At 54.7% G+C, this 13512-nt stretch overlaps 1 protein-coding gene across 2 annotated transcripts in view; it reads left to right on the top strand.

The window, feature by feature from the left end:
• Positions 1-221: 221 nt before the first annotated feature.
• FBLN7 (fibulin 7) overlaps positions 222-13512 on the top strand; it is a 29678-nt gene continuing 16387 nt past the window's right edge. Inside the window, exon 1 of one of the 2 annotated variants that reach the window (XM_016126109.2) lies at positions 222-456. In XM_016126109.2, coding sequence (XP_015981595.2) covers positions 370-456 — 87 coding nt within the window. In that variant the 5' untranslated portion in view covers positions 222-369. The remainder of the gene's footprint in view (positions 457-13512) is intronic. The other variant, XM_016126107.2, reaches the window with a different exon arrangement.

The following is a 13512-nucleotide window of genomic DNA, read 5'->3' as shown; positions in this document are numbered from 1 at the left end:
GAGCAGAACGGCCTGCCAAATTTTCCGGGATCCCTGGGGACACCCGCCGTCCTTGTCCTGGAGTTGCGCCGCCTCTGGGCCGGGGCTGGGCTCGCTCCAAGTGCATTCCTGGCCGGGCGGCCCCTCCTACTCCCGGCTGGGCAGGCGCCTCCCACCCCCTACCGGACCCTGGACACTGGTGGCCGCTGGCGCCCAGACCGCGCGCACGGACGAAACAGCGTCCCCCTCTCCCCCCCCCCCCCTCCTCTCTGGGCTGCACTCTCGCCTCCCTGCCCCTGCGGGCTGGACACAGCGGGCATCGGCTGGACTCTGTCGGCTTGAGGCGGACAGCGTTGCTCCCTCCCAGGCGGAGAGGTCCGGACCAGAGAGATGCAGCCCCGCTCCCCCTGCGCGCTCTTGCTGCTGCTGCTGCTGGTGACTGGCCCCGCGCAGCTCAGTGCCCAGCTCAGTGCCCAGGTCAGTGTCCCCTGCCTCCCGCACACATGGAAGACCTAGGCTACGCTCCCCTGGAGGCCTGGGTGAGGGGCTTGAAGCAATCCGGGGCCGGGCTCGGTTTTCGCAGAGGCTCCAGACAGACCCTCACTGGACTCCGCTCCAGGGTCTGTGGGGCGTAGGACCAGTTACCAGCTGAGGTAGCGTCTGGCCCTCCGCTTCCCACCTCAAGTGCTAATTCATCGCCCACCGCCGACTTCCCACGTGCGCTGCGCTTCCCCGCGACTTTCCCACCCGCGCACGGCTTGGGCTTGCCGTTCGCTCCCCCTCCTTCCGTTCCTATGCGTTGAGTCTCACTGGGTTTATTATAATAGCCAGTAAAAACTGAGAGTTAAAATTAAAACAAGATGAAGATAAAAATGCATCTCTGGAAGGTGAACCTAGCATTGCCAAATTCAGAGCCAGTGCCACCAGGTACGCTGTGGCAGCCAGATTCCCCACCCCCCAACAGTGTGTAGCGGGTGCACAGAGGAGCCCCAACAATGCTGCTGCCCAGATTAGCAGTCACTGGGAACGGATTGCTTGCACTTGCTTGCTGCCGCCTGGTGACTGCGGGGTCTCTGCTAAACATCTCCCAGAGCAGCTCCGTGAAGGGGAACTTTTGTTACCCCATGTTGCAGGTGAGGGAACTGAGGCCGGGGAAGACTGTGATTTAGGGTCACGCCAGAGAAAGCAGTAAATTAGTCTCTCTCCTTGGGCTCCTGGGCCTCCCCTCCCCCACGGTCACCTGTGGACTCGACTCCTGACCCAGGCAGATGCCCCCATGGCCACCTGGAAGCCCCAGAGTGCAGGGTCCAGGCAGGGAGAACTCAGTCAGACCTGACCGGCGGTGTCATTGCAGAAGTGATGAGCAGGTACTGTAGGAAGCTGTTGACCCTAGTCTGGGCCTACAGGGAGCCCACCCAGCAGAGCAAGGGGGCTGCCTCCCACTTTGCAGATTGCAAAGCAAAACATGTCTAGCCCATAGCCCAAGGCCAGATGCACAGGAAGATGTGTCCCCAAGCTGTCCACAGGCTGTCCCCAAGCTGGACCAGTGGAGGAGGTAGGTGGGCAGGATGTTCACGCAGATGCAGGGAGCCCACCACCTGTCATCATCTGGTTTTCTTGTCCCCCCAGGTTATTTGGAAATCAAGTGAGACCTGGCAGTTGTCAGATGCATTGGGCTGTCCCTGAAGGCGATCTGTCCCCATCCCAGCTTGGCCACAGCCGGGCTTTTCCAAAGTCTTTATTCTCCAAATCTTGGCTTCTTTAGTGTAGAAGCCCCTGCCTCACTGTAAGGTTTTGTGAGGGGGAAAGGCAGCAAAGAGATTGTCTGCAGGAGTTGGTTTTAAAATTCTAGTGAAAAAAACGGTCCTTCACTCAAAGTGCTGGGTGGTTGGGGGTTCCTCCCAGTGCCTGCTTTGGAAAGCCTGAGGAATCAGCCATTAAGAAGTCCTCCCGAGCCCACCGGGCTCCGTCTCACCTCTGGGTTCTTGTTCAAGTCAGCAGCCCTTCTCGGAGGCCTTTCCCTCCCCACTCAAAATAGGTCCCTACTTACCCACGTTTCCCTTTTCTGCCTCTGAAGGATGGATGACATTTGTAATTATTCTTTGTGGTGTACTTCAAGTTATTGTCAGTCCTGCGCACTCCAGGGCCCCAGGAACAGTGACCAGCACCCCCTAGGAGCTCAGTGGAAGGGAGGGAGCTGTTGTGCTAGTGCTGGTCTGAGCAGGACCAGCTGGGCCGTCTCTTGGCAGATCTTGGCTGCCCCCAGGTCACCTGGAATCTTCTAGAAAGCCTCAAGCCACCTCACCCTGAGATTCTGACTCAGTAAGTGTGGTTGGGCCTCAGGCACCAGTATTTTTAACAATATCCCTGGTGATTTTAATCAAGCAGGTGCTTGAGGTCCAGGGGAGTCCCAGTTTTTAGAGTAAAAAGCTGTAGACCTGGGGAGGGGTGGAGGGCAGGGGCATTCGAGAGGACAAAGGATTATCTCATGAGGATCTGAGGTGCCTCGGGTGCCTGGAGCTCACCTGCTCTGAACATAGCATGCATCAGGGCCAGACCTGCTGGCTGATAGACACTCAACAAGTGTTTGCACAGTGGGACTGTCACCTGCCGCAGGGAAGCCAGGCAGGGCACACACAGCCCAAGGACCCTGAGGGGCAGGCATGGGAGCTTGGTCTGGGTCCCTGTTTCTCATGTGTATTCTCGCAAAGGGGACATGGTGTGTACATGCATGCATGCATGTCGACTGTGAGTGCCTGAACATCTGTGCTGTATGTGTACACACGTGTGTTACAGGTAGTAGGCAGCTGCCTCCTGCAAGGGTCTACAGCGGTGATCCTGGGGCCTGGACAGTGTCATTTGCTCTCTTGCAGTCCTCCATGGCTTTCTACTGGTGGCCCTCTTGTTAGCACATCTGTTCAGATGCCCAGCTGATGGAGAGCAGGTAGCCTTGAGACAGGAGAGGACGCTAAACAGCATGAGGGCCCTCAAAACTGCTATGCACTCTGAAAGGGAGACTGTTGAATAAATGCCCCCCACCCCCAACCCAGGCAATGGCTCTGGGCTGACAGGGTGGTTCAGGGTCCCAGCATCCTTCTTGCCCATGGGGTGGGGATCTATTGTGTTCTGGAAGGCTCCCCTACCCAGCACATTCTTAGAATTGGGATATCTAATGGACCTGGTTTCCTGTAGCATTGTGGAATTCTTATTAGTTATAGGACACCTTTTTGTAGATTCTCTCAGATTTTTTTATATAAACAATCATGTCAGCTGTGTATAGGAGAGGTGTTATTCCTTCCTTTCCAATGCATATGCCACTTATTTATTTGTTCAGCCTGCTTGTGCTGACTAAAACTTTCAAGCACTCTGTCAGCTGGAAAGCAGACAGAGTTTTCTTTTTCTAGAACATGGGAGAAAGCATTTTTTTTTTTTTTAACATGAAGTGTGATGCTAGCTATAGATTTCGCAGTCTACATTTGTCAGGTTAAGCTTCCCTTCTGGCCATAGTTGGATTATGCACAGATGTTGACTTTCATCTCACGCTTTTCACACCACTGATATGATACTGCAGTTTTTCTCTACCCTCTTAACAAAGCTAATGACCTTGATCGAGTGTCCAGTTTAGAAGCCAGCCTTGTGTTTCCAGATAACTCCTGATAGTGGTGTTATACATCTTCTCTATTTCTGCATTCCATCTGCTTGTTTTGTGAGAATTGTTGTGTCTGAATTTGTGGTAGAGACCAGTGTTTGGGGGGTCAGCAAACGATGACCCATGGACCCACCCCCAACCCCGTGGGTCATACTGGCCATACCCATCCGCTTGCAGGTCAAAGCTGGGTGTCACGGCAGAGACCGCATAGGCTGCACAGATGAAAGTACAGCCGAGCCTTAAACAAAGTGGGGTTGGGGCACCCACCCCCGTGAAGTCAAAAACCCACACATAACTTTGACTCCAGGAAGCCCTCAGCCTGACTCCCTCGCCCCGTTACCTTGACTGTGGCTCCCTGCCCTCCAGACTGCAGTCCCCATTTTCTAGATCACAAGCCTTCCTTTCTCCTGGCTTAGCCCTCGTTTTTTTGAGTGTATCCCCAGGAAAGCGATGCTCTAATCCACCACCATTGGGCCTTCCCACATCACCTTCTTGCTGCAGATATTGCCATTTTCTACCCCAACCATTAAAGCAGTGGTGGCACTGTTGTTCCCACACCACTGATGGGGAGCCTGATGTGCCCAAGAAGGTGGCAGCTGCATATTCATGCTGGGAGCCAGGCCGGGAGGAGGTCAGAGGAGAAAAGCTGCCCTGTCTGCTGCCCACTCCCCTTTCTGACCGCGATGTGGGGTGGGGGGAGGGGGGAGAAGGGGGCATTCAAGACCATTCCTAGACTCAGAAAAAAATGAGACGAAGAAAGAGGACAAATGAAAACCCAAGCATGTTTGTCCCCAGCATGGCGTAGTCAGCCTATCTGAGACGCGTGAGCTGCTGGGATGCCTGATGTCTAGGTTAACAGGGACACTTCAGCACACAGCTCAGCGGGAAGGGTGTGAGGCTTGGCAGCGCCATCTGTCGTGGGCATGGCCCCAGGAGTGTCTGCCCCCGCTCCCCATGTGAGGATCTCCCAACATTCCGCTGTTGCACAAGTGCATGCAGGTGAGCCAAAGCGACCGGCATATAGATTCTCCAGATCTAAACCATGAGCATTTCATGAAACAGATGCAGTGTGTGGTGCCTGCAGTGGCCTGGGTGCCAGGAACAAACGCACAGGGAGGAAGCCTGCCTTCATTTTTGAAGGCGGTGTTTTAGGTCTAGAGCTAGCAGCCTGGGCTGGGTGAGCCGGCTGCTCCACACTCAGCTGCTCTGGCCTATGCTTCTGGCCCGCACAGTGCCAGGCTGTGGAGGCGGGGGTCTCCTGAGCACTCCTGCTCCTGGCCCCCCACACCCTCCAAAAGGCTGGCCTGGCCTCTTGAGACTCTGTTTGACAGGGACCTGAGGTTTAGATTTTTCCCTGTGAGGAGAGGCCAGCAGGCCAGGAGGGAGGGTTCTGGAGAGGCAGTTTGCACTCAGCTCCCAGGAGCAGGGAGGGGCTGTGGGCACCAACAACAGACGAGCTGGAGGGAAAGCTTTTACTGGGGTTTTGCAGGAAAGAATGGGGCTGAGGAGGTTTGGGTGGGTTTGCAGTGTGGGACCCCCTGGCTGTCTGGTGCCTTACCAGGCTGTTGGGATGGGGGCTGCTGGGCGTGGGGGCAGTGGTCTTGTGAGTGTTTAAAGCAGGGTGGGCTCTGGGTAAGCTGGTTTGCATATCTAAGTGTGCTGGGGGCTCAGGGCAGGCGCTGAGTGGTGTGCTGGCTCTAGCAGTTGGCCGGCCTAAGAGAAGGGGACAGACCGTCTGTCTCAACTCAGCCAGGCCCCAGGTGCCAAGACCTCAGGTACAGAAACCAGACAATGTGGTCAACACAGACACAGCCGTGGGACGGGTACATGGCCTCCACTGCATCCCGTTGGCCAAAGTGAGTTGCAAGGCCAGCCCAGATCTGAGCTGTGGGAAAACAGACTTCTCTCTTTATGGGAAAAGCGGCCGTTTCTTTGCAAATGACGTGGGTGTGGGGCAGGAGGCCTGTGGCTGCTTCTGCAAACCTTCACAGTACAAGGCAAAAGTGTGGAGTCCAAGGGTAGATGGAGACCTTGCCGGCGTGGGGTTGTGGGGGGACTTTCTCCAGTGTCTCCCCCTTTCCCAGAAATGGGACTCAAGTCTCATCACCAGCAGTCCTGATGACAGAGCAGAGTGGAGACCCTGTGCTCCCGTGGGGCTGTTGCGGCCCCTGGGCCCTAGGTGGTGAGGGTTGAAGGCGTGGACTGGGGAAGGAGACATGGCTGGTGGTGCGGTGGTTTCTCAGGTGGTTTCTCAAGTGGTCGGAGGGTCCTGTTGGCATGAGGCTTACTCCGGGCCGACCCGGCCATCCTGGTCTGTGGAGCTGCTCCCCAGGCACTTGGCGCTGTCCCTCCCGCCACACACCCACCACGGCAGCATCCCAGCCAGCTGCCCCTGGAGGCGCGTCCATCTCCTGGCTGTACTGGTCACTTGCTTTGGGGCACATTGAGGCTGCCAGTCTTCTGCTGACCTTCCTGAGGTCTGTGCAGCCCTAGAGCCCTGGGGGGGACTCCATGGAGAGTAGAACTTTCTAGATCCTTTCAAACCCTCCACCAGTGTCTTCCAGGCTTCCTGGAAACTGCCTGGGACCTAAAATCAGACTGTTACCCATATTTTCATTAGAGAAAAGATAAGCACCTATAATTTGACATGACCCAAACCCACCCATTTCAGTAAGTAGACTCCTCACCTCAAGGGGTGATCATTTATGTCCCCTGTGTACAGACGAGCATGTACCCTGCTGGCAGTGTGGCTGCCCACATGCACCCAGGGCCTGAGGCACGCATCCTGGTGGGTGTCTGAGCATGACTGACAAGGGAGTTGTTCACATCTAGGACTGGAGGGTGGGGAGTGGTTGATGGAACTCGAGGCTGCCTCTTGTCCCCACTATTGCTATCTGGTTGGCCTCTAACTCAAATACTTCATGCTGGTCCCTAAACAGAAGAGGAGACTGGGCCACAGTCCAGAAGGCACCCTTCTATCTTGGAAGGAGGGGCTGGGGTCTGAGTCCTGGGCGCTGCAAGGAAGGGTGTCTGTGGTGTCAGAGGCAGAGAAGAAGCAAAGAACAGCTGCAGGCAGTCATTTACACCATAGTATGAAAATACACCAAGTATTTCAGCACCTGCAACTGAGGTCTCTTCTCTGATTGCATAGAGATTCTACCCTCATTTTGCCCATGTCCTGAGACCACCCGGCTGCCCAGCAGCTGCTGCTCTGGCCTGGGAAAGCAGCACAGCAAGCGGGGACGCCCAGCACCCAGCCCTGACCAGGCTTCCATTCTTCGCAACCTGTGGCAAGTTCCTGACTCTTGTGACTCAGTTTCCTTTCTGAGCAGTGGGGTAGCAGATATGCCGCCTCACGGGGTCAACTAAAGGAGGAGAAGAAAGCCAGTCAGGGACAGGCACACGGTGAGAGCTCAGGATGTGTCATTGTTCTCTGCTCCGTGGTGGGGAGTGTGCCTTTATCCTCGCACCAAGGGACCCCTGGCCAGGGACACCAGTGGTCTCTGATCATGGGAGGAAAAGTGAGGTCATGGAGATCAGGTGGGACGCAAATGCCACAGTCCAGGACATGACAATTTTAGTTGCATGGTTGCCTGTCCACCCAGAAACCTGAGGCTTTTCCCCAGAGAGTGCAGGGAAACCTGTTTTATCTGGCCTCCCCAACTCTCCAGGAGGCTCGTTACTCTATGGGTCAGGACTCCAGGCCCAGAACCCATGCTGCAGCCAAGTGCCCAGCAGCCATTCCCCACCTCACTGCCAGCTGGCCCCCACCTCCTTGGAGCTGACTGCAGCAGATCCAGCCTTTTGGCAAAATGTAGATGTGGGTTTTCACAGTCACATAAATCTCGGATCACATGTAAACACACATATGTGTGCCACACACCCAAACAACTGGCAGCAGTGCAACTGGTCCTGGGAGAGTCTGTGTGTTGGGGGGATGATGGAGGACCAAGATGGGCCGCGAGTAAGCTGGGGCCCTTCTCTGAGCCTCTCTCGCCCTGGTTCTCACAGGCAGAAAATGCTCTCTAAAGGAAAGGATCAGGGGAGGCATTTGATGAGGCCGCCACTGGCACGGCAAGTCCACAGGGAATGCAGCAATCACGCGGAAGTTAGCTGGGCAGCACGCGATGACAAGGTCAGCAGGGTTGGGCGGTGACACGAACGACACTGCCCTGGCTCGCACTGCAGCATCCTCTTCCTCCTTGTCCACTCGTCCGTGGGCATCTACTGTATAAGCAGACCCGTCCTCGGCAGTGATGGTTCCAAGCTATCTGTAGCTTGTTTTCCCCTCTCAAGTGCGCCAAGGGGCCGGGGAGAGGTGACCATAGGTGGACGTCAGGGCCCGTAAGGGGGTGCTGAGAAACAGGAGTCAGGAGATGGACAGAGGGGTGTTCGTGGGGATCCCCGTTGACCCCTTTCTAAAGGAGGCCAGGTGGTCAGTCACGTCAGAGTCTGGAGCAGGTGCATAGGTTCAAGCCCTGCATGTGTCATCACGGCCAAGTGGTTCACCTGCTCGTGGGCACAATGACAGCGCCACATCCCACAGCCGTCATGCGCATTTCACGAGTGACTGGTGTGACCTGTGGTCACAATGCCAGCTCTCGGTGCCCAGGCGCCAGTGTCATTGCTCCCACAGCTGTTTAGACATAGACGAGGGCTGGGGTGTAAATGGCATCATGGGTGGCAGCACGGTACAGCGCCTTGCCCCAGCACCCTGGGCCAGGCCCCAGAGGAAGGCTCTGGGGGCCTAGGTGGTCAGTCTTCCGTGTTCACTTGGCTGGGCCATGTCACCCAGGTAACTGGCCAAGCACCAGCCTAGCTGTTGCCATGTGGGTTTGTGGACAAGGTCAGCATTCGAGTGAAGCAGGTGGCTCCCATGCGCACGTGGGCCTTGCCTGGGAGACTGAGCCCCAAGGAGCCAGGAAGTCTCCTGACACCTGGGCTGCGAGCTGCAGCCCACAGGCCCTCAGGTAACCCCTCCACCTCCCCTCCAGTCTCCCCTGGACAGGACTGAGCACCATGCACTCCCTGTGGGTCCTGTTTCTTTGGAGGACACTGGTGATATGGGGCCTCCCCCAGGGCACCCGCTCCCCATCCTCGTCCATGGGGGTTCCAGGCCTCAGCCACTGGGATGAGGGAAGGCGAGGGGCTTGTAACCCGCCTCTGACTCAACCGGAAATGAAAATAACTTCTGGAGAGGACCACTGCCAGCCTGATGTGACTCAGACGGCGGCTGCAGGCCTTGGCCACAGGCTCCCTTGGCAAGTGCGTTCGGTCGGTTCACAGACCCACCAGCATCGGTTGTCTGTGTCCTGCTAGCAAAGTGCTGACACGACACACAGCTGTGGCCCAGAGGGGACCATATGAGGGGGAGAGTGACCCGGGCTGCCCAAGAGGTCACAGGCTCCACTGTCACTGGTGGTTGTCAGAAAGTCACTGTTCTAAGACTGTCACTGGGAAGACCATGGAGCAGGCTGCACGGGGATGTACCCACACTCTCGACCTGAAGCACAGGCTCTGGGTCTTAACCTCACTTGCAAACTGAGCAGTGACAGCCCAGGGGCCTAGGTGGGTGGGAGGCGTCCGGCCTACCAAGTGCTGGCACAGGAATTGAGGTAAGTTGGGGACACACGTCATTTTCTCTTGTTCACCTCAAGGTAGCAGCTAGGGTCTTGGGTATGAGGCAGCCCTGGAGGCCTAGCAGTCCATCCCACAGCACCCTGGCTAAGGGACAGGGCCAGGGCCATGCTGTGCACTTCAAGACGTCTTCACAGGACCCAACAGTCAGTGCTGTGAGACCCTAGGTGGGTGACATGGACATGGTTTTCCCTGGGGTGGTATGGGGTAGCCAGGATGTCCTCCTGTGTCCTCCTTGCTCCCGGCGCCCACCCTCCCAGTTCTCAGCACTGGCCTGCATTCCAGAAGCATCTATACTACCCCCACCCCAGCCTGAGTGACTTCTCTCACTGACTATGGCCTTCTATGTAAACACAGCTGTTGGTGTCCAGTTAGACCAAGTGCCCGTCCCGTTGAAGAGTCTGATGACAGAAGTGGTGAATTTTGACCTGTTTCTCCTCAAAGATGAAAGTGTTTCACTGAATGTCCTTTCCTGGTTCCACTTCAAATAAGAGTTATGAAGTAGAAGAAACAGAAACTTTTTTTCATAATTGTTAGTGGCATAAGCCAGGTGTGGGGCAGGCTCTAGAGGGATGGAAATATATTGTCCAAGGGTATCTCTCCGAAGCAATACTGAAAATGGGGCCCTGAAGGGCCCTGGAAGCAGCCTGTGCAGGTAGGGGCTCTGGGGCTTGCTTCCTTGCCCATGTAGCTCTGACCTTTGCTAGAGGGGGACCAGCTCTGGAAGGGTGGGGGGCGCCTATGGTTGATTTATACAGTTGGGCTTCTCTGAGACAGGAAGGCACTTCCGAAAGCCAACCATTTGCTGAGGCAGAGCCAGGACGAAATGATGGCACCTGGGGGTTCAGCCTGCTTCCTGTCCCCCATCCCTCTTAGTCTCTCAGCCAAGTTTACATTTGCAAAGAGGGAAGCAGCTTGTTCCCAGGACAGGGAGTGGGACAAGACATAATGGCTTGTGTGGGAAGGTGGGCGAGCAGACAGGTGGTGGGCAAGGAGCCCATCCCAGACAGCAAAGAGCACGGGACCGAAGCGACGTTGCGCCCCAGGCCACACGCTCACTGCCGGCTGATGAGAAACCCGGCCACAGTCCAGTGTTGACAAGAGAGCTGACAGGACACGCACCCTGCAGCCCAGTGTGTGCAAGATGACGCTCACGTGTGTGTGCACGTGTGTCCTGCCCAGAAGTGGAAACCAAACCATAGTCACCGGTGCCATCTCAGGTCACAGGAACTTGCTCTTTGCTGCTTCGTAGGCTTATGCTTTCTTGGTTTGACGGTGCACACCTGTAAGCGTTTCCACCTTGTCTCGGCTGTGCAGGTGAACTCAGGCCTGCATCCAAGCCTGACAACAGGCGACAGATTCTGAGTCTGGCTCCCGGGGCCCCACTCATGCTTTGGACCAAGGACCGGCTGCAGCAGGCTTGTCACACCTCATGCCGAGAGACACCAAGTCTGTTCCCCTGGCGCCCGGTCCTCACACCACACACGGGCTTGCCGAGAAAAAGGATCTTCCTTTTTGATTTTTTTCCTTTGAGAATGCTCTTTCTTTTCCTCCTAGTTTCATTGAACTATAATTGACATACAATGTTATATTGCTTTCAAGGGCACAATATAGTGACTCGATATTTGTATATGTTGTGAAATGGTCGGCACCACGAGTCTAGTTAACATCCATCACTGTTCACAATCAGAGATTGGTTTTTTTTCCTTACAGTGAGAACTTTTAAGCTCTGCTCTCTTAGCAACTTTCAAACATACAACCCAGTACTACAACCTGCAGTCACCATGCTGCCCGTTACACCCCAGGACTTAACCGATCTTATGACTGGAACTTGTGATCACTTTCACCCAGATCCCCACCCACAGCCCCGGCCTCTGGCAACCACCAGTCCATTCCCAGTTTCTAGGTTCAGGATTTTAGATTCCATACATAAGTGAGATCATACACTATGTATCTCTGTCTGACTTATTTTACTCGGTATGATGTCCTCAAGCTCCATCCATGTTGTCACAAATGGAAGGATTTCCTTCTTTTTTATGGCTGAATTAGATAGATGATAGGTAGGGGTGTGTGTGTGTGTGTGTGTGTGTGTGTGTGTGTGTGTGTGTATCACATCTTCTTTATCCATTCATCTATCAATGAGCTCTTAGATAGCTTCCATTGCTTCCATGTCTTGGCTATTATGAATGATGCTATGGTGAACATGGGAGTGCAGCTATCTCTTTAATATATTGATTTCATTACCTTTGGAAAAATACCCAGAGGTGGGATTGCTGGATTACATCATCGTTTTATTTATAACTTTTTGAGGCACCTCCATACTGTTTTCCAAAGTGGCTGCACCCATTTGCAATCCCGCCAACAGCACACGGGGGCTCCTTTTCTGCACGTCCTCACCAGCACTTATCTCTTGTCATTTTGATGACAGACATTCTCACAGGTGTGAGGTGCTGTCTCACTGTGGTTTCAATTTACCTTTCTCTGATGATTAGTGGTGCTGAGTGTCTTTTCATGTACTTGTTGGCCATTTGTGTGTCTCATTGGAGAAATGCCTATTCGGGCCCTCCGCCTTTTTTTAATCTTTCTTTCATCCTTTCTTTCTTGCTTGCTATATTGAGTTGTATGAATTCTTTATATATCTTGGATGTTAATCCCTTATCTGATACATTATTTGCATGTATTTTCTCCCACTCAGGTGGTGGCTTCCTTTGCTGTGCAGAAGCTCTCTAGTTTGACATGGTCTCACTTGTTCAGTTTTGCTTTTCTTGCCTTTGCCTTGGTGTCAACTCCAAAAAAATATTGCCAAGACCGACGTCAATATTTTCTTCTAGGAGTTTTATGGTTTCATGTCTAATGTTCAAGTCTTTAATCCAGAGCCCATCCTTTCCCTGTTGCATATCTTAGCTAGCCATTTGTACACGGCTTTATTTTGGGGCTCATAGGGTCTTCCTTGCCCCATGCTGTGTCCTGTCAGTATCACCCCCATCAGTCAGAGGCAGGAATGGGCCAGGCCTCCCAACCTCCCCTCAGCAAGCCGGTCCACAGCCCGTCACCATTCTTCCCCTCCTGGCACGCAGCCCTAGTGTGCTGGCCTGAGGAGTTTTTCCCTTGTGACTGGATGAGCCCATCTCACCACTAATGAGCACTTAGGAGAAGCATCTGATGCCTGTCTTCCCAGGTGCAGGTACTAAGAAGGGTTCTGGGAGGTGTCACCAGAAGCGAGGACATTGTGCCCTGCCAGGAGCATTCAGGTTAGATGCACTTGGCTGGCCAGTGTCCCAGCAGAATGTGAGCCCCTTCCTGCCACACCACGCACCCCTTATTTCTCTATTTACTGCAGTCTCGTGTTACCCACCCCCCCCCCCGACACACACACACACACCCTCACCCCGTGCCCCAGCAGAGGCCTTGGCACTGATCTCCTGTCCCCAGCTTCAAAATTCGGCCCCTCCATGTTCCCCCTGGGGCACCCTGGCTTATCAGTCCTGTCCCAGATATCATGACTGGCCGACTTATAGCACAGAAAGGCATTGCTCCTTGCTCGATGCAAGGAGGTCTGTTTCCTGCACCCCCTCCTCACCTATCTGCCACCCCCAACTCCCAACCTGAAATTAGCATGGAAGTCGGAAGTCCACTCCTGGCAGGTATTTTGCTTGGGTCATTGAGGGACCGATTCCTAGTGCAGATGAATCAAGGCCACTGACCACACAGGGGCCTGCGAAGAACAAATGGAAAGGGCACAGGACAGGCCAGGGTGCACTGATGCTCACAGTGGGGGGAGGAGGAGATGGCGAGTTCTCAGCCTGGCTCCACCCTCCTGAGCGCCACGACTTAGGGAAAACCGCTGCACTTTCAGCCTCGATATGGTCATCTGTGGGAGAGACACAACCCCAGGTCTTCCTGGGGGGTGCTGCCCTAAGGGTCCTCTCAGAAGTGGCAAATGGCTCGTGAACTGTGAGCCTCACAAGCATAAATCACACCTAAGCCATGAGGCTGTCTATAAAAGCAGGTCTTGTTTTTTCAGGGGCAGGGTATGAGTGTGGGGAATGAGCTCTGGCGGGATGGCGGCATGGTGCTGGGCAGGTAGACACTGCAGGAGGCCACTGCTGGGCGCCAGGCCTGAGTGCGAGGATCACATGGGAAGGAAGAATGGACACAAACAGAATTTTTCTCCCCAGCAGCTATGCTTGCGGCCAGGTCCTGGTTGGGGTGGGGCCAAGCGCCCCCACAAGTTAGCCAGTTCCAAG

Source organism: Rousettus aegyptiacus, unplaced genomic scaffold, assembly GCF_014176215.1.
Source record: "Rousettus aegyptiacus isolate mRouAeg1 unplaced genomic scaffold, mRouAeg1.p scaffold_m13_p_7, whole genome shotgun sequence".
Lineage (NCBI taxonomy): Eukaryota > Metazoa > Chordata > Mammalia > Chiroptera > Pteropodidae > Rousettus > Rousettus aegyptiacus.
Note: the sequence above shows the minus strand (reverse complement) of the source record. Positions and strands in the feature narration are given on the sequence as shown.